Source organism: Periplaneta americana, chromosome 9, assembly GCF_040183065.1.
Source record: "Periplaneta americana isolate PAMFEO1 chromosome 9, P.americana_PAMFEO1_priV1, whole genome shotgun sequence".
NCBI lineage: Eukaryota > Metazoa > Arthropoda > Insecta > Blattodea > Blattidae > Periplaneta > Periplaneta americana.
Genome location: NC_091125.1, coordinates 152,601,621 through 152,624,297, shown reverse-complemented (window position 1 = coordinate 152,624,297; position 22,677 = coordinate 152,601,621). Strand labels below are relative to the sequence as shown.

General features: G+C 36.6%; 1 protein-coding gene across 2 annotated transcripts in view; it reads left to right on the top strand.

Moving 5' to 3' along the window:
* Positions 1–22,677, top strand: part of LOC138706612 (homeobox protein aristaless-like) — a 680,650-nt gene that overhangs the window by 149,483 nt on the left and 508,490 nt on the right. Inside the window, exon 2 of one of the 2 annotated variants that reach the window (XM_069836126.1) lies at positions 11,816–11,869. The exons of the other annotated variant lie outside the window; for it this stretch is intronic. Coding sequence (XP_069692227.1) covers positions 11,816–11,869 — 54 coding nt within the window. The remainder of the gene's footprint in view (positions 1–11,815; positions 11,870–22,677) is intronic. 2 annotated transcript variants of the gene reach the window in all.

Below are 22,677 nucleotides of genomic sequence, written 5' to 3'. Positions count from 1 at the left end.
CTAGCCATCGAAAGCTTGGAAGCAAATCTCCATCTCGCCTGGCTGAGAACCCGAGAAGAGTTATTCTAAAAAATAAATAATCTAGATCTTGAACGCCTGTCAAATAAACTACAGCAGTTAAAATATTTGCAGTTAATCTCATATTTATAATCATCGAAACTGGGTGAAAATCTATAAGAATACAAGGAAATAAACTTTCTTTGAATTTTCTACAATTTAGCAGAGTCAGTGGAAGTAATGGAGTTCCATACAACACATGCATTTTCAAGCTTGGATCTGACCAACGTATAGTATAAAATTAATAAAGACGTAAGAGTAAGAGAAGAATAAGTGAAAGATCTAATTAGACCAAGTATGAATGGGTATTAATATATTGCACATGATCATGGAAATATAGTTTAGAATCAAGTAAGACACCAAGATCTCTAATACAATCTTTCTTAGTAATTATGACATTCCTAAGAGAATAATTAAATTTTAGGGAAGTAGTTTTCCGTGAGAAGGAAATGATAAAAGTTTTGGATTGATTAGTTTTCATTACATTTTCAACAGACCATCGTGAAATTGAATTAATGTCATTTTGTGGAATTTGACAATCAGACAAACTATTAATTTTTCGAAAGATTTTGAGGTCATCCGCAAATAAAAGGCAACTAGAACTTATTCTTTTACTTACATCATTTATAAATAATAAAAATAAGAGCGGCCCCAATATAGACCCTTGAGGAACTCCACATAAAGTTTCCACCAAATGATTAGAGATTCGTCCTCTACATTTATACTGATATGTACTTACTCCTATGCCAAATTCAGAGGCTGGCATGCATTCGGAGATCGTCGCACTCGCATGGTGCAGCTCGTTGTTCCAGGCAGTGTAGCCCATGGCTAAATGAATTGGAACATCCAAGGGCAGGACGCGGTTCGCTGCTCGCAGGAAACAATAGCAACGAACGAACGCGACCGATGGACCACGGCGTCTAATTACGGGCCTCATTTTCTTGTTGATTTTCCGGATTATAGCCCAGCAAGGCCAAGCGGGGGGGGGGATATCCAGAGTTCCACACTTTTTCAGACCTCGTCGCGGTTTTACCAACCTGACACTAACTAGGTGGACACGAGATGAAACTCTGAGAACATGGGTACGACAGTCTGAGACAGTATGTTCAACACACCCACACACCTCCATATTCGCATTAAAAAAGAAAGACATTTTTCAAAATTAATTTACCATAGAAGCATTTTTCAAAATAAATGTCTACGGAAATAATTATTTAAAATCAATATGTCACGAAATAATTTTCAAGAACGCCTGCCATAGAATCCCTTGTATTGGTGAATGCATCTCTCGGTATGGGTTGCTGTATGTAAGGCAAAAAAAGGGAAAAAATGCAGTCAGGTTTAGTAGTCAAGTATACTTCTGTGGCCGGGAGGGAAAAGGTCTTAACCCTTTCTTACCTATAGATACCATATGGCAATAATTAACTTTATAGCATTTATATACTTGTGTGTTACATATGAAGGTAAATTTTGCGGGATAACTTCTATTTCAATACATTCTCATCAATATAGTTTTGTTTCAAATGTTGCCACTCCCGTAACTTGGTCACTGAATTGGTCCTAATACAGCTATTTGTTTCAACATGGATTGCTTGTAAATTTAATTTGGGTTAGAAAGGGTTAAGTCAACTTTTTGTGAAAATGAGATTTTATGTATTATGAAAGCGGAAACAATTCCCTACAATCTGGTAAAACGGTTAAAGTCAAATAAGACTCCTGACTGGATTTATAGAGTGATACCAAATGTCCTAAGTACTTTTTGAATCGAGCACACACAGAATAAAGGGCTTAAGAATATTTAACACTTTATTCCTTAGAAACATCACATGTTTACTTTCCATGCTTCCCTATTAAAAAGGTCTAACTTGTATTTTAGCTATTTTATCACATACTGATGCCCTTTCCTTTCAAAACTTTAAGCACCAGGGTAAACAGTCCTATATTGTTTAAGATCTATTTTGCATTCCTAATAATTTACATTTTCCACTTATTTTGATATGAAAAATGTCTTATGTTTAAATAGTCCCTTCTTCGCAATTTGGATTGTAGTCTTAAAAGAGCTTAAGTGCGGCTATTTTTGTAAATAATCAAGAAAATTGTTAAATGAGCAACATTACCTATTTTAGAAGAAATATAAACAAATAATATCCAGGAAAAACCTCTTAATTAAAAGAACTCTATAATTGACACCAATTTCAATCTTTTTACTGCTCTCCTGAAAAGTATAAAATTTTTACTTAAGACCTTTTTCCTCCCGGCCACAGAATTTTATTTATAACAGGTCGCCATCATGTATAGGCCCTATATTGAAAGCAAAGATATCGGTTGCTACGTATTGCATATACGCCTGTCCCACTTTTGTGTTGCTTATTTAATATTTATTGATATTTACAATACAAAATGAATACATATTATAGACGTAGCGCACACCAGTTTGAGCAAGCTCGTGTTTGGGGACAGTTCCTATAATAATTAACTAGTTTGTACTAAATGAAACATAACGATTCAATAAAATTACAAAACCAATACAATTAAGCTTATAATAGTAATAATAATAATAATAATAATAATAATAATAATAATAATAATAATAATAATAATAAAGCGCACAAATTGTGCATAAATGAAAGTCACTTGGATTGAACAAAGTTAATGACTGATAGCTGCCGATTCCCACAGACTAGGATATGGTATCTATCACATGTCTTGTTGCATAGGACACACACACAGTTCTCGTCCGGTTCGTGGAAACACTGAATTCTGCATATCTTGTGGTGGTATCCATGAACCGCCAGCGATGTCACGAAGTGGCGGAGCTTCTGGTTCGTGTCTGTCCAGGTCCGGTTTATCATGGCCTCCGTTGTGTAGAAATCCTCCCAGATGTCTTCCTCTTCTTTATCCTCTCGTCTAGTGCTTTCTTCCAGTTGGAAGTGGAGGGCAGATCGAGTTTTGTTCTGAGTTCTTCTATCAAGAAGGTCTCGTGGGCGAGCACGTACACCAGCCTGGATAGAGTGTGTTTTGATACTCCTAGTGCAGCCTTCAAGAAGCGGGCCTTGACGTTCTCTAGGGTATGGAGGTCTTTCGTGCGCAGCTTATCCCACGTTAGGTCTAGTCCGTATGTAAGTATGGGGACTATCTTGGTGTGGAAGATGATCATCGCTGTTTTGAGAGATAGCTTGGTTAGTTCTCTGATGTCATGAATGGCTTTTGTGGCTGCTGTAGCTCTTTGCTTGGTGTGTATCCTGAATGAATTTGTTGTGGTCTGTAGTGTCAGTCCCAGGTATTTGGCCTGGTTTACGGTTTGTAGATATTCTTGTTTCAGGAAGATTTTGTCTTGTTGAGATATCTTCCCCCCTTTCCTGAATATCATGTGCTCCGTTTTCTGCATGTTTACCTCAAGCTCATTTTGGTCAGCCCACTTTTCCAGCGCGTAGGTTGCTTTTTGGAGTTCACTCCTGTCATGAGATCCCAGGACCATGTCGTCGGCATAGATATAGATCTTGACATCTGTAGATTCTTCTCTTATTGATTTTACGACGTCGTGGGTGGCGATGTTAAATAATAGAGGACTGAGGGGGTCTCCCTGCAGCACTCCATTTGTTTGAGTGATGTTTGTTGACAAGGTTATGCTGTCTGAGATCTGTACACTGTTACTACTCAGAATGTTGTGGATCAGGCATGTGAGGTCTTTATTTTCCATGAATTAAGCTTATTATAAAACGGATATTTACGAAGATAAAAATAGAGACTGAAGTCAAGAACAGAATATAAGTTGGAATGAATAAGTACTGGATGTTGAATTAAGAAAAATAAAAAAGGAAAAAGGGACATGAATAGTAGATAATGTGCTTAATTTTTTTCTTAAATTTATTAAAATCAAAATATGCCTCGACATTCTGAATATTCTCTCTTCACTCAAATTCACTCGCGAATTTTTTTTCACTTTAACTTGTCGGCTGCTGATTGTTACTGAATTGAGATTGTAGTCTGGTTCGTTATGAATCGTTTGACACTACTGCAAACATTCTATTATTTCGCATTCTCGTGTTACACTACGACCCGCCAATTCATGCGTCAACTTCCCCCCCCCCCCCGCATATGGCTAGATGACGCCATCCGCTCCAACTCAAAATCACGTTGGATACATTGACCTTTCGTCTGTCATCACCGCTTACTTCATTGAAATATGTTGTGTAGATTAGAAATTATAGGCGCGACAAAACTGACCTGAAAATGTGTTGGTTGACTTTCTGGAGTGGCACCCTAGTACTGGACTGAACTCATAGACGTATTCACGTTAACAGATCACTCCAGGGGTATGGACACCTTCAGCTAATGTCGGAGAAGAGATGGCCCAAACTTAACATCAGTTTGGATGCGTCTGGTAGGAAGGTCTCAGAAAATTTGATACGAAGGAATAAGCACAGCCATAATGAAGAGGGATTTGTAAGGACAATGGGAGGATAGAAATATATGGAAAAGAGGAATTGAAGACAAACTGCTGTAAAATGGAAAGCCTGTAAATATAGTAACGACATAGATTCTTCTTCCAATTATTTTATTGGCTTGAATATGGTTTCATACCTGTGGGAACCTCTAGGCTATACAGAGTGGACTAGTGTTACAAACTTTCAGGGATGATGGCGAAGGGCACATGTATCAATTTGAGATCAGGAACCCTGGTCCGGAAATGACTGAGTCGAAAGTTATAAGCAAAAATAGTTGTGTGGAAATGGAATTGTAATTTGGCACCACGTGCCCTCCTTCTCTTAACCTTTGGAACAGCCGTGGAAAAATGCTATGGGCCGGATGTCTCCTACGTGGGTACTTGTCCTGATACAATCTGTGAGCTTGTCTACTGTTCCCATTGGCTCATCCGTATTCGAAAATCAGGTTTGCATATTCCGCTCTCGAGTACTCCTCCATTTCACTAGGACTGACCGACTGGACACTGCAACTTGTACACATACACTGCTGTCTACAGACGTGCATATCAGGACCGACCATGTCCGTTACACATTACGCTATCTGCAGTGCTTTAGTGTAGTTTCCTGTCCCCATCCCTCAGACAGCGCACTGAATGGAATACTGTAAGTAGACAACGTAAACAACATCAGATGAATACAGTATGTGTAAGATGTACAGATAAATACACATAAATAAGGTGTACAGAGGAATAAAATTATTTAATTTCCACACAATTATTTTTGCTTGTAACTTTCGACTCGGTCATTTCCGGACCAGGGTTCCTTATCTCAAATTGATACATGTGCCCTTCCCCATCATCCTTGAAGGTTTGTAACACTAGCCCGGAAACACCCTGTATTCCTAAGACCAAATATTAAAAGTTGTCAGGAGTGGAGATGTAATAATGGAGTAGAATGGACGGACGAGAGGACAGACAGACCTCTTGGCTGGTTTATGCAATGAGTGCAATTACACAGGTGCTCGCGAGAAACCGCACTTGGCATCACAGCTGGAAATTTCATTATTATTATTAACGCAAAAACTTCCGTCACGGCTGACCACGTGGAATTTCCTCATCCTTGACTATAAATGGCGAAATGTTGCCTCCAGTGTTAATGTGAATCAAACTCCTTTTTGCGCCGCGAATAACCCACCATGAATTAGATTCGGAATCCTCTTAAAACGCCTCATTTCTTTCCCGATCGAACAACAGCTGCCTTCTTGTTTTTGTGCACCGGGTATCCTATCGTGGAACATTCGATCAGTTACGAAGACAAAACCGCACTCATTGAGTCACTAACTCACTGGATTATTGAATCTCACCGTTTTACAATCACAAACTTATTTACTGACTTGCGATATACTAACTCAATGACTCGTATTTAATTTGTGAAATCTTTAATTGACTTGTACTCATACTATTTCATCTGCGGATTCATTCACTAACTCCCCTGTACTAGCTCAAAACTTCACTCATAATAACTCAGTGATTTCTAGTATGTTTGATTCATTTATTCAGTGATTCAAATTTGTACACACACTTTCCAGGTAAATGAGAGTTGATTTACAGTAATCACCTATTCACTTCCGTGTTCATCTCACTCACTCACTCACTCACTCACTCACTCACTCACTCACTCACTCACTCACTCACTCACTCACTCACTCACTCACTCACTCACTCACTCACTCACTCACTCACTCACTCACTCACTCACTCACTCACTCACTCACTCACTCACTCACTCACTCACTCACTCACTCACTCACTCACTCACTCACTCAGTAATTCATAGGTACTAACGATATGCGGAAAATGTATGCTTCATTTTATGAATGGAAAATGCAAATCCCTTAATGAAAGTCCAACATTAAGTGAAATATATCCGCAAATTTTCGCGAAGTTGATAGAAATCCACAAAAAAAAACAGGTTTTAAGAAGAATTATACTTGAAGCAAGTAAGGCGATGGGCTTGGAAGTAAATCCCGAAAAGACGTATATGATTATGTCTCGTGACCAGAATATTCTACGAAATGGAAATGTAAAAATTAGAGATTTATCCTTCGAAGAAGTGGAAAAATTCAAATATCTTGGAACAACAGTAACAAATATAAATGATACTCGGGAGGAAATTAAACACAGAATAAATATGGGAAATACCTGTTATTATTCGGCTGAGAAGCTTTTGTCATCCAGTCTGCTGTCAAAAAATTTGAAAGTTATAATTTATAAAACAGTAGTTATATTACCGGTTGTTCTGTATGGTTGTGAAACTTGGATTTTTACTTTGAGAGAGGTACAGAGCTTAAGGGTGTCTGAGAATAAGGTTGCTTAATGGTAAGTTTTAGTTGCCATGGTAATATTTTACACTGCATAGGCACAATCAGGACATAGTTAAAAATGCAAGGAAACATTTTTTGACGTCACTTTATTTATATGATTGAAAAATATAGGCTTAGAGTCGGACTTGAGATATTATTTTTTACAGGATGGGTAACGTACGCAAAACACAACACATGTCGAGTAAAAAGTCAGATTCGGTAAATTTAGACTCGTGCTGTTTGTCAATTCGGTCTTCAACTGTGCTGTGACAGACACATACTTTCCTTAAAATCGCCATTTCCTTTGCCGGACCCTGTGGAAGTAAACCTACACCGCATACAATAATGTACGAAAAATACACAGCAATAACTTTGAAACCAAAGGACATATTGTATTCTGTTTGCTTTGTAAGATTAACATGTTAGGTCCACCGTTGTGGAGTAACGGTTAGCATGCCTGACCGTGTGAGAGCGGGCCTGGGTTCAAATCCTGGTTGGGACAAGTTACCTGGTTGAGATTTTTTCGGGATATTTCCTCAACCCAATAAGAGGAAACGCTGGGAAACTTTCGGCGTTTGACCCAGGACTCATTTCGCAGGCATCATCACTTTCATTTCATTTAGACTCTATATAAGCATAGCAGTTGAAAAAGCGTAGTAATATAACCAATTAAAAAACATGTTGGCCTCGCTCTTGTGATGTGTGATGAATCGACTTTGTGGAACAGTTGAAAATCTTCCCGGAATGCTGCAGCTGGAGATTCAGATACATAGACTAAGTCCTTTTCAGGGATAGGACTCTTTCACGTGCAGGCTAAGATCACACCGTACACGAGCCTGGCTCTTACGGTAGTGGCTAGAAACATTTTTGTTTCATAAATTTAATTTGTACTCACTAGCTAGCTAGTTAAATAGATAGATAGATAGATAGATAGATAGATAGATAGATAGATAGATAGATAGATAGATAGATAGATAGATAGATAGATAGATAGATAGATAGATAGATAGATAGATAGATAGATAGATAGATAGATAGATAGATAGATAGATAGATAGATAGATAGATAGATAGATAGATAGATAGATAGATAGATAGATAGATAGATAGATAGATAGATAGATAGATAGATAGATAGATAGATAGATAGATAGATAGATAGATAGATAGATAGATAGATAGATAGATAGATAGATAGATAGATAGATAGATAGATAGATAGATAGATAGATAGATAGATAGATAGATAGATAGATAGATAGATAGATAGATAGATAGATAGATAGATAGATAGATAGATAGATAGATAGATAGATAGATAGATAGATAGATAGATAGATAGATAGATAGATAGATAGATAGATAGATAGATAGATAGATAGATAGATAGATAGATTGGTAGGTAGGTAGGTAGATGGTAGGTAGGTAGGTAGATGGTAGGTAGGTAGGTAGATGGTAGGTAGGTAGGTAGATGGTAGGTAGATAGATAGATGGTAGGTAGATAGATAGATAGGTAGGTAGGTAGACAGACGGACAGACAGACAGATAGATAGATAGACAGACAGACAGAGAGATAGACAGATAGATGGATGGATGGACTAAGTAAATAAGTAAGTAAATAATTAAATAAAATTTAAATTAAATTAAAATTTAAATTTAAAATTAAATTTAAATTAAAATTTAAATTAAATTAAATTAAATCTACGACACGGGAGACGCAACTATATTTTCTTCCCAGAGAAAGCCACACTAGGCGTTTATCGCCATTTTAACATTCATCGTCGTCAATCGGGTTCGAATGCTCGACCCTCAGGATGCAACGGCTTGTGCGGTGACCGCTGTCTTAAGCTTTGGCCTTATGCCAAGCTCACCTCACGATTGCGGAATCCTGCTAGTGGTGAATGCCTAGCATTGATTCATACAGTTTTCACAGAATAAAAGATCGTTCCTTTCAGAAGACGCAAACCTTGAAAATGTATGATGTCGACGACAGCAAATATTGAATTTCCGATTTGTGTTTTTATCCCTCGTTCAGATTGAGACGTTTATTGCGTTCTTCGCTTCAATAACTCCATTGTTTATTGTTTACACTAGGACAATAAAATGACACCAAACTCGATCAAACAGTTATAAAAGCTATGTAGAGTGAAATAACAGAGTTAGAAAAACATTTCAAATCGATCGTTTCTCTTTTTTCCTCGTCTCACTTAACGGTATGAAGGGACAGGACATATTAAAACTCTTATTTACTTGTTTTTATACCTGTAAATGATTTAAATGACTAGAAATTATGAGAGGCCTTGGAAATTAAGATTAAAATGTCGGTTTGAATTAAAAAAAAAGCGGTCACAAACATAGGAAAAAATTAAGATATTGATATAAAACGAGTCGAACTTCATCAACCTTTGACGCAAATACTTTCCCTAGAACTGTAATGAGAGTTTATGAACCATGTAACAAATCTAAATCAGGACGTTCGAAAACTCTTCATTGAGAGTTTTATAAATCATCAAAACCACTTTAATATGCAAGTAAAAAAAAAAAAAAGTGTATTGCAATCGGTCACATGAATTTCAGGTTCTCCAAATCATCGGAACTACAAAGGGCATAGCTATCGTCTTTCCTTTCTGCCAATCGAATAAAATAAGAAAACAATATAAGTTATCTTGGGGGCGCAAAACCTATTCAGATCACTAGAGCTAGGACACGTATTCACTGAAGAAGAAATAAACTTACCTGCGCTGCGTAGATATACACTACTATAGTTATGCGTGACGTCATATGCCACAACCTGACTCAAGGCTGTACAGCAGCCGTGGCGAAAAGGCCATGGTGCGCCGAGCCACTGTGTAAGCTGCAACGTGCATAGCACCTATGGAGGGAGGCGGACAATCGAAGGGGAAGTTAATGTTTAGGACGTGTAACGAAGAAAGAAATGAACAAGAAAACATAGGACACATTATCACAACCTAAAATTAACTGTCTTCAGAATGTCTCTGCGACAAAGTTTCAAAATCAGGAATTATGTCACTTACTGCCAGTCGTAGTTGATCACGAAGGTAATTTGTCTATCAGTCGTGATCTAAATTTGATTTTTACTATTTTCATTGTTGAAAATAATTTTTCACAAACGTAAGTTACAGCGAACATGGCTTCAACAGAGCAAGCGAAAGAACGAAGCTTCAAATATTTATTTTTTTTCCAAAGATTTGAAAAGTTCAATATCTGTCAAGTCCTTACATCTAGCTTTCATTTAACGTCACATTGTAAATCTGTGAGTTTAAATTGAAAATCTAACCGCATTATTCGTACATCTGCTGTAAAAGAATCGACGTACAGAGATGATAATGATAATGATGATAATAATAATAATAATAATAATAATAATAATAATAATAATAATAATAATAATAATAATAACACTTAACAATTTAATGTTTCATCAGTAACATGTAGTAACTTATAATGCCGTTTTATGTTATACAACCGTTTTCCTAGTAATATTTGTGAACAAATCATACATTTAATATTTTCATCTTATTGTAAGCATCCTCCCATCCTACTTGAAACTTTCGTTTTTTATAGAGGTACATGGTATCGAAAGAGATATTGCGACGATACGCCACTCGCAGGTCCGAGACAAATACAAATGGAACGGAGTTTGACTCCAGTGAGTGAGAGGGTGGGGGTTGTAGGTAGGAAGCGAGAGAAAAGCACTGCGAGCCACAATGTGCTCGTGAGTCGCATTTTCGCCGCGGCTGCTGTACAGTCTCTAGGGGTCTCTAGTACGACAGCATTACTGATGAATTTTACTTGAAACAAGTAAGGAAATAGGTTTGGAAATAAACTCCGATAAAAACAAAGTACATGATTATGTCTCGTGACCAGAACATAGTACAAAATAGAAATATGAAAATTGTATTTTCTAAACTCTTAATGTTTTGGTAATATCTGCAAATTTGTTTTTAATGAATAACAAATTTAAATACAGTTTGGTTGAAACAGGAGTTTGTGGAGATCTTATGGCAGAGCTGTCTTCAATATTACAGTGTGGCTTTAATGATTTTCGGTTGCGATGTTGAATTTACAGTGAAAAATTCTGTACCATATTTCTCTAATAACGTGTTTAATGTGGCAGGACGTGATGTTTGTGACATTGATTGCATTTCACGTTGCAGTAGAATAGTATATAAACACAGAGCGACTACAAATTGAAAATTTATCTTTCCAAAAGGTGAAAAAATTCAAGTACTTTTGAACAACACTAACAAATATGAATGACACACTAGAGAAAATTAAACGCCGAAGAAATATGGGAAATGCCTGTTATTTTTCGGTTGAGAAGCTTTTGTCATCCAGTCTGCTCTAAAAAAAGCTGAAATTTAGAATTTATAAAACAGTTACATTACCGGTTGTTCTTTATGGTTGTGAAACTTGGACTCTCACTTTGAGAGAGGTACAGAGGTTAAGGGATTTCGAGAATAAAGTGCTTAGAAAAATATTTGGGACTAAGGGGGATGAAGTTAGAGGAAAATAGAGAAAGTTACACAACGTAGAACTGTACGCATTATATTCTTCACCCGACATAATTAGGAACATTAAATCCAGACGTTTGAGTTGGGCAAGACATGTAGCACGTATGGGCGAATCTAGAAATGCATATAGAGTTGGAAGAATTTAGGGGAGGCCAAGGCGTAGATGGGATAATATTAAAACAGATTTGAGGGAAGTCGAATAAGCTGGTAGGGACTGGATTAATCTTGCTCAGTATAGGGGCTTATGTGAGGGCGACAATGAACCTCCGGGTTCCTTAAAAGCCAGTAAGTAAGTAAGTAAGTAAGCTACTATCAGCAATTTTACTCGCCTTGTATTTAAATCTGTGGTTGTAACTTAGTAAAGTTGTGTGTCTTAAAAATGTATCGGTGTTCAACGTTTCGCGTGATTATTGGTGTTCTGTATTGTCCTATAGATGCAGAAACATCCGAAGTTTCGGAGCTGGGTATCGGCTACATCAAGAACGAAGGTAAGGCAAGGAGAAGCTATCTTGTAGATTCATTACTAAGAGTTATTTTCTGGAATTTGACGTAAAGCAATTGACTCGAACGTTAAAGCGAAGGACTCACACTTGTTAGCTGTCTTACTTCGTGTGTTGACATGGCCACATGGAAAAAGTGCCGGCCGTCCGGCCGCGAGAGTGGACATCTCACAGCTGCCATGCTCGTTTCATGACAATGGTTTGACACATCATTGTCAACGGTGGCAGAAGAAGCGCCGAATTTCACGGGTGTTGGAATACAATTATCAACGAGGCTGAGCAAACAGACGCAGAAGCGAAGTACCGGCACTAACGCGAGTCGAATCAGGCGGCGTACTTCCTTGGGAACACCGGCGGTACGTGACGTGGATGTGGCTCAGTCGGTAAGGCGACGCTATGGCAGGTTCTTCGACGTTTGTAATGAACAAAGAGGTTGCGAAATAAGATCTGCCCGCGTGTTTCATTTTCTCCAGTTACTTTCATTCTACCATTGCTCCATTATCGTCTACTATCTCATCATACGGTAGGCTATATCTGTGCCTTTCTCGAAAACAATAAAACCTACTTTCTGACGGACGGATTAAAACGAACTCGGCCCCAAATATCCTTTTACACATAGACTAAATTCGTCCCCAAATATTCTTTTACATATAAATTCGTCCCCAAATATCGTTTTACAACATAAATGTGTCCCCAAATATCTTTTACAAATAAATTCGTCCCCAAATATCCTTTTACACATAAATTCGTCTCCAAATATACTTTTACACATAAATTCGTCCCCAACTATAAGGCTGGCATTACACTATCAAATTCTTTGACAAAGAATACGGCAAAATGTTTTATCAAAGATCTGTGATAAAAGGTAGCTAGATTTTGAAGTATATTACATTATAAAATATTTGATAAAAATATTAATATTAACGAACAAACGAGAACCATGCTTCCATTTATAGTGCAATAAAATAAAATCTTTTTTGATCACAGATATGCAAAAACGAATGAAGAACAATACTATGCTTGTTTGAACTTAAACCATGGATTGCAAGAAATGACAAGTGAAGTATCCATCAGAACTTACTAAAAGAGCTACAATACGAGGATTTGAGAAGTTACATAAATTATTTGAGAATGAATAATTTTCAATTTGTTCAACGTTCAGTCTTATGCATCCTTCCTGTAAATAAGTTAGTCTCTGCTAATTTTATGTAAGCTCCTCGTCTTTTAATTCTATTTTTGTAATCCTTTTGTCTTTTGTTGTATAACATTTCATTTTCTTCATATTTTCATATCAACATTTTGGCCCTAGTAACAGTCCGATAATATTTACGTTCCTCCATATTGGTTTCAAGTTAGTCAGATATTTCATAAAAAGATAATAAGATGCACTAAAATTTTACAAAAGATATTTTGTCAAAGAAACTTTTATAAAAGAAAACCGATAATACTGTTATATATTTTATAATATATATGTTTATGTATTCGTATATTTTGTAAAAGCTCTTTGATATTACGAGTATATCTTCGATAACGAAATACCTGTCTAACGTGAATTTGTCCCCAATCATCCAGTTAGGAACAATCTATTTTAAACATAAATTCATCCCCAAAAAGAACACAAATTCGTTCCTAGCCATACAGATAAAAAAAATATATTTTCTTTCCATTTTAAACAGACTTAGGTATGTCGGTACATGTCGCTGATATGGATAAGTACTTTCGTCTAAAGAACTTCGTCAAATAAATATGAATGAAACTTCGTCAAATAGTTAAAATAACAGGAATTCATATTCATTTAGGGAGATGTTTGAAAGCTACAGATTAATAAAATCATATCTTGTTATGATATTTGTTTTACACTCCACTAATTTCTCAAGTCACTTTTATTCTCTCATTGCTCTGTTATCATCTACCATCTCGACGACATTAGAGATCTGTGCCTTTCTGGAAAACAATAAAATCGAATCTTTTTTAGAACGAATACGAAAGTGACTTAGAAGTACCTACTTTCTGATAGACGGGTTTAACAAACTCAGCACCAACTATCCTTTTGTACATAAATTTGTACCCAACAAGAACATGAATTTGGTCTCAACCATCCAGGTAGGAGCATTTTCTTCCCCATTTTAAACAAATTCGTCCCCAAGAAGAACATAAATTCGGCCCCAGACGTCTAGGTACAAACATTTTCCTTCCGATTTCAAACAGACTGTCAGTATTGATGTTTCTGATATAGTTAAGTTGTTTCGTATAGAGGAACTTCGTTAAATAAATGTAAATGAAAATTCGTCAAATAGTTAAAATAACAGGAAGTGATCTTCACTTATGGATATATATTATTTTAATGTACCGAAGTACATATGATATTTCCATGCAGATATTCTTCGGTCCTGCGTTCATAGACATCTATGACGTAGTGCAGAGGGCGGCCACTAGAGGGAACCCAAGAGTTGGAGCTTAATCTGAGACGATTCTAACCGGCGTCGGAGTTGTATCCGGTGTGGCTTAGTGGATAAAGCATCAGCACGTAGAGCTGAAAACCCGGGTTCAAATCCCGGCGCCGGAGAGAATTTTTCTCCGTTCCATTACTCTTTCATCGTATGATGACGCAGAATATCTGCATGGAAATATCATATGTACTTCGGTACATTCAAATAATATATATGATATATATCACTTAAATCACTTCGTGATTTAAGACGGCGCTTATTCCGTTGGATCCCGGCCAACTAGTCACTCATATCGAGTGCACCTCAGCACATGTGTGGACTTCGGTCCTGCGTTCATAGACATCTATGACGTAGTGCAGAGGGCGGCCACTAGAGGGAACCCAAGAGTTGGAGCTTAATCTGAGACGATTCTAACCGGCGTCGGAGTTGTATCCGGTGTGGCTTAGTGGATAAAGCATCAGCACGCAGAGATGAAAACCCGGGTTCAAATCCCGGCGCCGGAGAGAATTTTTCTCCGTTCCATTACTCTTTCATCGTTCACTTATGGAGTTGTTTTGTGGAATACCACATGTCTAAGTGCTAGGATCCCTCCCAGATCCAGCTATGAAACGGACAAGCCAAGATGTTATAGTCTGTAGCATTGGCGCAATTGGTGACACCGAGATGGTGAATGACGAGATGAGTCCTAGGATTCTTTATGAGGTTACCTGACATTCACTTTACGGTTGGGGAAACCTTAGAAAAAAATCAGCCAGATAATCAGTCCAAGTGGAAGCCTAATCTTCTTCCTAATGTATACTCGATTCGAGAGACTACTTCCTTGTCCGTGAGCTATTCCTGTGCCAAAATCATGTTAAAATAAATATTTGAATGCTTTTCGCTACCACGTCAAGTTACGATGAGAAAGTTGTAAATAATTGTCCGATATTTGACTATCTCGAGATTCAAACCACGAACTCTGGTGTTTAGTAAGGGGCGCCCACTTGTCATCACGACGACAGCGGACGGCATCTCCGTGGAAACGGTCGCGTCACGCCCAAAGCCCTTGATGCAACTTCTCGTTTATGTAACACTCGTGTCACGACGTTCGCATTTCTCCCCTGCCGATGTCGTAAGCACCGCGTCTTTGAGGTCTTTGTTTCCTTTACTCCAGATGGCTCTGTCAGACGATGGCACTGTGCGGCAAAATGCATATGGGCCTCCTTTTAACAAACTCATAGCGCTTTGCTGAATAATTTTAACTGAAAGTTAGAATTTATAAAACAGTTATATTACCGGTTGTTCTTTATGGTTGTGAAAATTGGACTCTCACTTTGAGAGAGGAACAGAGGTTAAGGGTGTTTGAGAATAAGGTGCTTAGGAAAATATTTGGGGCTAAGAGGGATGAAGTTACAGGAGAATGGAGAAAGTTACACAACACAATCTGCACGCATTGTATTCTTCCCCTGATATAATTAGGAACATTAAATCCAGACGTTTGAGATGGGCAGGGCATGTAGCACGTATGGGCGAATCCAGAAATGCATATAGAATGTTAGTTGGAAGGCCGGAGGGAAAATGACCTTTAGGGATGCCGAGACGTAGATGGGAAGATAATATTAAAATGGATTTGAGGGAGGTGGGATATGATGATAGATAATGGATTAACATTGCTCAGGATAGGGTCCAATGGCGGGCTTATGTGAGGGCGGCAATGAACCTCCGAGTTCCTTAAAAGCCAGTAAGTAAGTAAGTACTGATATTAATTAATTAATAGTATGTTCGAATTTCACTATCTTCCAGTAATCGGCTCAGAAATCTAGAACAATTTGAATTTTCAGAATTTACACTACCGATAACAGCTGTTCTTGCTGCCAACATAACAGTTAGAAAATCACTACCAGTTGTAGTATTTCTCAGTATCGAAATTCGAAACGAAGTTTGCAAAAGAAAATTCAACCTTCAAACTAGAAACTCACCATAATCCACTAGCATATGTAGTAATGGAGGGGGGGGGGGAATGGTTAGGTTTCACCCTTAGGGTATTAAGTAAGCTGATCCGGACTATACAAGAAAAGATAGTCCAATTTTACCATAAATAACACCCTGCTTTTCAGCTGAGTATATTAATAATTGATTAAATGGCGATCTTACTCGTGTTAATTATGTAAGCTGTTTCGGTGTTACCTGACACCATCCTCAGAGCCTAATAGATCTCGGCGCTATCTCAGCTTCGCTGTCTGTTCTGTGGGTGCGTTCGTGTGATGAAGAGTTGTGTCAAATAGTGTGTGTGTTCTGAAATTGATCTGTGTGTTGAGAATTTGATTAGGGTATGTTTTAGTGTGTCTGTATATTTCATATTGTTCTAGTTTGTTGAGTTTTTGTTTTTTTTTTGGGTTGTATGTGTAGGATTTCCATGTCTGTATTTATGTTATTGTAAGTGTGGTTAGCATTAGTTATGTTATTGTATGTGTGGTTAGCATGAGTTATGATGGAAATCCTACACATACAACCCAAAAGCCAGAAGCTCAACACAATAGAACAATATGAAATATACAGACACAATAAAACACATCCTAATAAAATTCTCAACACACAGATCAATTTCAGAACACACACATTATTTGACACAACTCTTCATCACACGAACGCACCCACACAACAGGCAGCAAAGTTGAGATAACGCCGAGATCTAGTAGGCTCTGAGGATGGTGTTAAGTAACACCGAAACAGCTGTAAGCCGCACATGCTTACATAATTAACACGAGTAAGATCGCCATTTAATCAATTATTCATATTCAAGTGTTAAAAGTAGTGTACGAAAAATTTAACATGAGTATATTAATTTGGCAGACCTTTTTAGGTCTCTTTTTTCTACCAGGAAGTGAAATCCGGATTGTCTTGGATGTTGTAGCCATGGTAGAGCACGACTGATTGAAAATACCTGCCCTGAGGTTGGGGTAGCTGTAGTCAGAGTGCACAGTAGTGGACACGTGGTCCAACTGATATCCCTCAGACCGCTTTATCGCCCTGTCTGCGCCTGGCAGTTAGACTTTACACCACGGCTTTCAGCTGAAGTCAAGGATGAAGGGAAACCGCTTTTCAAGTCCCTCATTGGAAGAAACATACGCAAAGTACTGATATAATTCTACAGGGACATCATTTTATTTTTACTAACATTTTTAATATTAACCTGGCTGTACCTTTAGAGAACCGGAAACACAGTTTGCTATCCCCTTCCACGACTGTAGTTCGATGATACTGGCGTAAAACACAAACAGATCACTCTACTAGGTATAGGAGGGAAGAAAAGTAGTTCATCCAGTTACGTAAACTAGGAAATATCGCGATTTTGAGTTCGATAATAATCATTAGGATTTTGTTTAATCAAAATACAGTACTGTATTAAGAATAAGCGTTTTTACTCACGAACTGAGTTATCCATGCGAGCGTATTTATTATGCAGTGTATATTATACTGTTTACAGCACACTAGCGTACAATACAGAGAAAAAAAATTAAATTGAAAAATAATCATAATATGAATATTTAAAGGCATTTTTTTAAAATGGTGGCCGTTCATTTCGATACAAGCTTCTGTTCTTTTGTGCATATTATCGCACTATAGACTATTGCATCTAATTCCAATTGCCAGTTTCGTCCTTCGCACTAGTAACTCATGTTGAAATAATTCTGTACCTACTCTATAAAAGACTACCTTACGTACTGTAAATTCAAACTTCACTTCTGCCCGACCCGCACAGATAAAATTACTCAGACATGCTATCTACTGTCCGTCCAAGTGGTTATGCCGCAGGATCGTAGAAAGGGGGGAAATTACGTGACAGTTAATTAATTAACGAGGCCCTTTTATTTAAGCTATTTTAAACAGTTGCATAATATTACGTAAACGTCCAATTCCTAACAGAAATTAATGTTTTCAGAAAAGAGCTAAGACAGCCCAGCCACAAAGGGACGGGCAGAAGTGGGTGGGAGAAACCGGGATGCGACATAGGCAACGGACGACATTACCTGTGCGAGAATATGATTCAATATTGAAAGCGAACATATTTCTGGAACGTACTATACTCACAAACTCAGTACTGTTTGTGTTTACTATGACTGTAAGGCGACTTTGACTGTATACGCTTGGTTCTATGTGAAGAACGGTTGGAAGTTTACTAGAAGAGGGGGTGGGAGTGAAGTACATACAAAAAGTCGGGTACAATAAAAATTAAAGTAAAAATAAAATGATGTCCCTGTACATTACTGTATGCAACGAGCCTATAATGATAGTAATTAAGACGCGATTATGTTTGTTTATGAAACGAGCGCAAGCGAGTTTCATAATTTTCATACGAGCGTCTTAATTACCATTATAGGCAAGTTTCATACGACATTTTATGCTCGACCAAATTTGTAACTTGAAATTATTCAGAAGTATTCATTTTATTCGTATCTAACTGAAGAGTGGAAGTGACCTTGTGCATCGCTCGTAAATTGAGAGATGTGCGCAGACGCGAAAGTATTGATTTTTTCCGAGGAACAATAATGTCATTGACCTTGTTATAATCTACAGAATAACATGAACTAATTTTGATATAACCTGGAAATTGATTTAGAATTGAAAAACGAGATGATAAATACAATTTATTTGAATATTATTTACAATTAACGCTAATTAATTATTATAGTAACAGAACATAACCGTCTGCGACAGTAGGGTCTATTGGATTTCCAGCCTCCGTGACGTTTCCCTCGTTGTCTTTGGATTGCATATCCGAGAATAATCGAAAACCTGAACTTTAATGAATAAATGTACTTTAATGACATGCATTAAAGGACTGCTACCAGGTGTATAATTACTACATTTCGGCATGGTCGAGCATAAAGTATAAAGTACGTGTATCATTCAATTCAATTCCTTTGTTCTTACAGATTCTTTTGCAATAACTCTGGACACATTGCAGGTACATTTCAAATAACGGAGACAGACTACAACCCTGTCTGAATCCTTCGATCGAGTACAGTGGATCTGACAACTTTTTACCTATTTTAAACAACTAACATAAACTAATTCTCAAGACTGAATCATACGCCTTTTCCATATCGATAAAAACCATATAGGAGTCTTTGCAAATCGTTTTTATTTTGTCAGTAATCTATTGCAGAGCGAAAGGGCTACCAGTGTTGTTATTTTTTTCAGTCTGGCTTGTAAAACTTGGGCATACAGGTGCCATTAATTTCAGGGGGTTATTCTTTGAGATATTTCGAAAAAAAGTATAATACAATTTTGCTCGTTTTTGATTCATTATGGAGATGAAAGTTGTTTTATATGAAACATTTCAACGTGTTTTGGGAAAGTCATTGATTTAATTCCCAATACTCTGTCAGTTTAAGAGATCAAAGCATTATGGTAAGGAATGATTGAAAGAATTTTATTTTTGTCCTTTAAATGTGCAGAATTTTCATACGAACAAATTTAACATTGTAAAATTCCTTTGTAGAACGAAAAGATACATAATGTTTGGATCAAATTTCTGCACATTTAAAAGACAAAACTATATTATTATTATTATTATTATTATTATTATTATTATTATTATTATTATTATTATTATTATTATTATTAAATAAGCTCAGTCCATTTAAGAGAACAAACCATTATGGTAAGGAATTATTGAAAGGGTTTTAGTTTTGTCCTTTAAATGTGCAGAATTTTGATCCGAACAAATGTAACATTGTAAAATTCCTTTGTAGGACGAAAAGTTATATTTGTTCGGACCAAATTTCTGCACATTTAGAGGACAAAACTATATGATGATGATGATGATTATTATTATTATTATTATTATTATTATTATTATTATTATTATTATTATTATTATTATTAAATAAGCTCAGTCCATTTAAGAGAGCAAAGCATTATGGTATGGAATTATTGAAAGAATTTTAGTTTTGTCCTTTAAATGTGCAGGATTTTGATCCGAACAAATGTAACATTGTAAAATTCCTTTGTAGGACGAAAAGTTTTATTTGTTTGGACCCTAATTCGGATCAAATTTCTGCACATTTAAAGGACAAAACTATATTATTATTATTATTATTATTATTATTATTATTATTATTATTATTATTATTATTGAGATGGGCAGGGCATGTAGCACGTATGAGCGAATCCAGAAATGCTTATAGAGTGTTAGTTGGGAGACCGGAGGGAAAAAGACCTTTAGGGAGCCCGAGACGTAGATGGGAGGATAATATTAAAATGGATTTGAGGGAGGTGGGGTATGATGATAGAGACTGGATTAATCTTGCACAGGATAGGGACCGATGGCGGGCTTATATGAGGGCGGCAATGAACTTTCGGGTTCCTTAAAAGCCAATAAGTAATTATTATTATTATTATTATTATTATTATTATTATTATTATTATTATTATTATTACAACTGCTATTATTAGACCTACTGTTATTATTAAATATTATGTGCTCGGGGTAATTAGAAAGCATCTCAAAGTAATCTCCGAAATATTTCATCCAGACTTGTTCTCTCGTGTCAGGCCCGAGTGTAAACGGCTCTCGCTCACCTCCATTAGCCTCTTAACGTCCCGAACCTCCCTGGGCGTTGACACTGATCCCTTGTCACCACGGAGCTTGGTGGCTTTTAAACCACGCTCTAAATTAAGAAAGCGTGTTCACTAAGAATCGCCTTCGTTCCTGGAATCAGTCGAGGCAAGTGCTCGGCTATTATTCTTCTGACACGCATATTCGTCAGCTGGACGGCCTATACGTCACCGCCTGAAAGCTGTGACTGTGTTGAATTCATTTCAAAGGAACCGATTATGTACATACTCGGTATATACAAGTTATTCCAAATGGCGCATCTTGAATTTCTCTTGTGCTACAAATGTTATTTCGCCACCATTACCAACATTATAACCACTATCAGCATAAAAATTAAACTTAATCACCGGCGATATCGTCGTTGTCATTTTCACCCTCTTCGCCAGAAAACGTCAACCTTCATACAATAGTTTTCAATTCAGAGCTCTCGATCTACTAAAAATTTTGTTAATTGAAAATGTGTAGTCATTGAATTGCTTAAATTAGTTACCTTCGCCAGAAAATGTTGTTCTCAATACACTACTTTTCAATTTAGGGCTGTTGATCGACTAAAAATTTTGATCGATTAACCGGATGTCTATTATCGATTAATCGAATTTTAATCGAATATGAGTGGTCACTGAATTGCTTGAAATAGCTTCGACAGAAAATGTCCTTCATATATACTAATTTTCAATTTAGAGCTGTTGATCGACTAAAAATTTTGATCGATTAATCGGATGTCTTTAATCGATTGATTCGAATTTTAATCGAAAATGAGTGGTCATTGAATTGTTTGAAATAGCTTTGACAGAAAATGTTCTCCCTACAGCAATTTTGAATTTAGAGCTGTTGATCGACTAAATATTTAGATCAATTAATAGGTTAATCGAAAATATGTGGTCATTGAATTGCTTAAAATAGTAGCTTCGCCAGAAATGGTCATCCTCCATACAATAACTTTCAATTTAGAATTGTTGATCGACAAAAATTTTTGATCGATTAACCGGATGTCTATAATCGATTGATCGAATTTTAATCGAAATTGAGTGGTCATTGAATTGCTTGAAATAGCTTCGACAGAAAATGTTCTCCCTACACCAATTTTGAATTTAGAGCTGTTGATCGACTAAATATTTTGATAATTAATAGTTTAATCGAAATTTTGTGGTAATTGAATTGCTTAAAATGGTTAGCTTCGCCAGAAAATGTCATCCTCCATACCTACAATAACTTTCAATTTAGAACTGTTGATCGAATAAAATTTTTGATCGATTAACCGGATGTCTGTAATCGATTAATCGAATTAATTGAAAATGAGTGGTCATTGAATTGTTTGAAATAGCTTCGACAGAAAATGTCCTCCATACACTAATTTTCAATTTAGAGATGTTGATCGGCTCAAAATTTTGATCAATTAACCGGATACCTGTAATCTATTAATCGAAAATGTGTGGTCTTGAATTGCTTAAAATAGTTATCTACGCCAGAAAATGCCCTCAATATACTAATTTTCAATTTAGAGCTATTGATCGACTAAAATGTTTGATAGATTAACCGGATGTATTAAATCGTTTAATCGAATTTTAATTGAAAATGAGCGGTCATTGAATTGTTTGAAATATCTTCGACAGAAAATGTCCTCCATAGGCCTACACAATTTTAAATTTAGAGCTGTTGATCGATTAAAAATTTTGATCAATTAATAGGTTAATCGAACATGTGTGGTCATTGAATTGCTTAAAATAGTTAGCTTCGCCAGA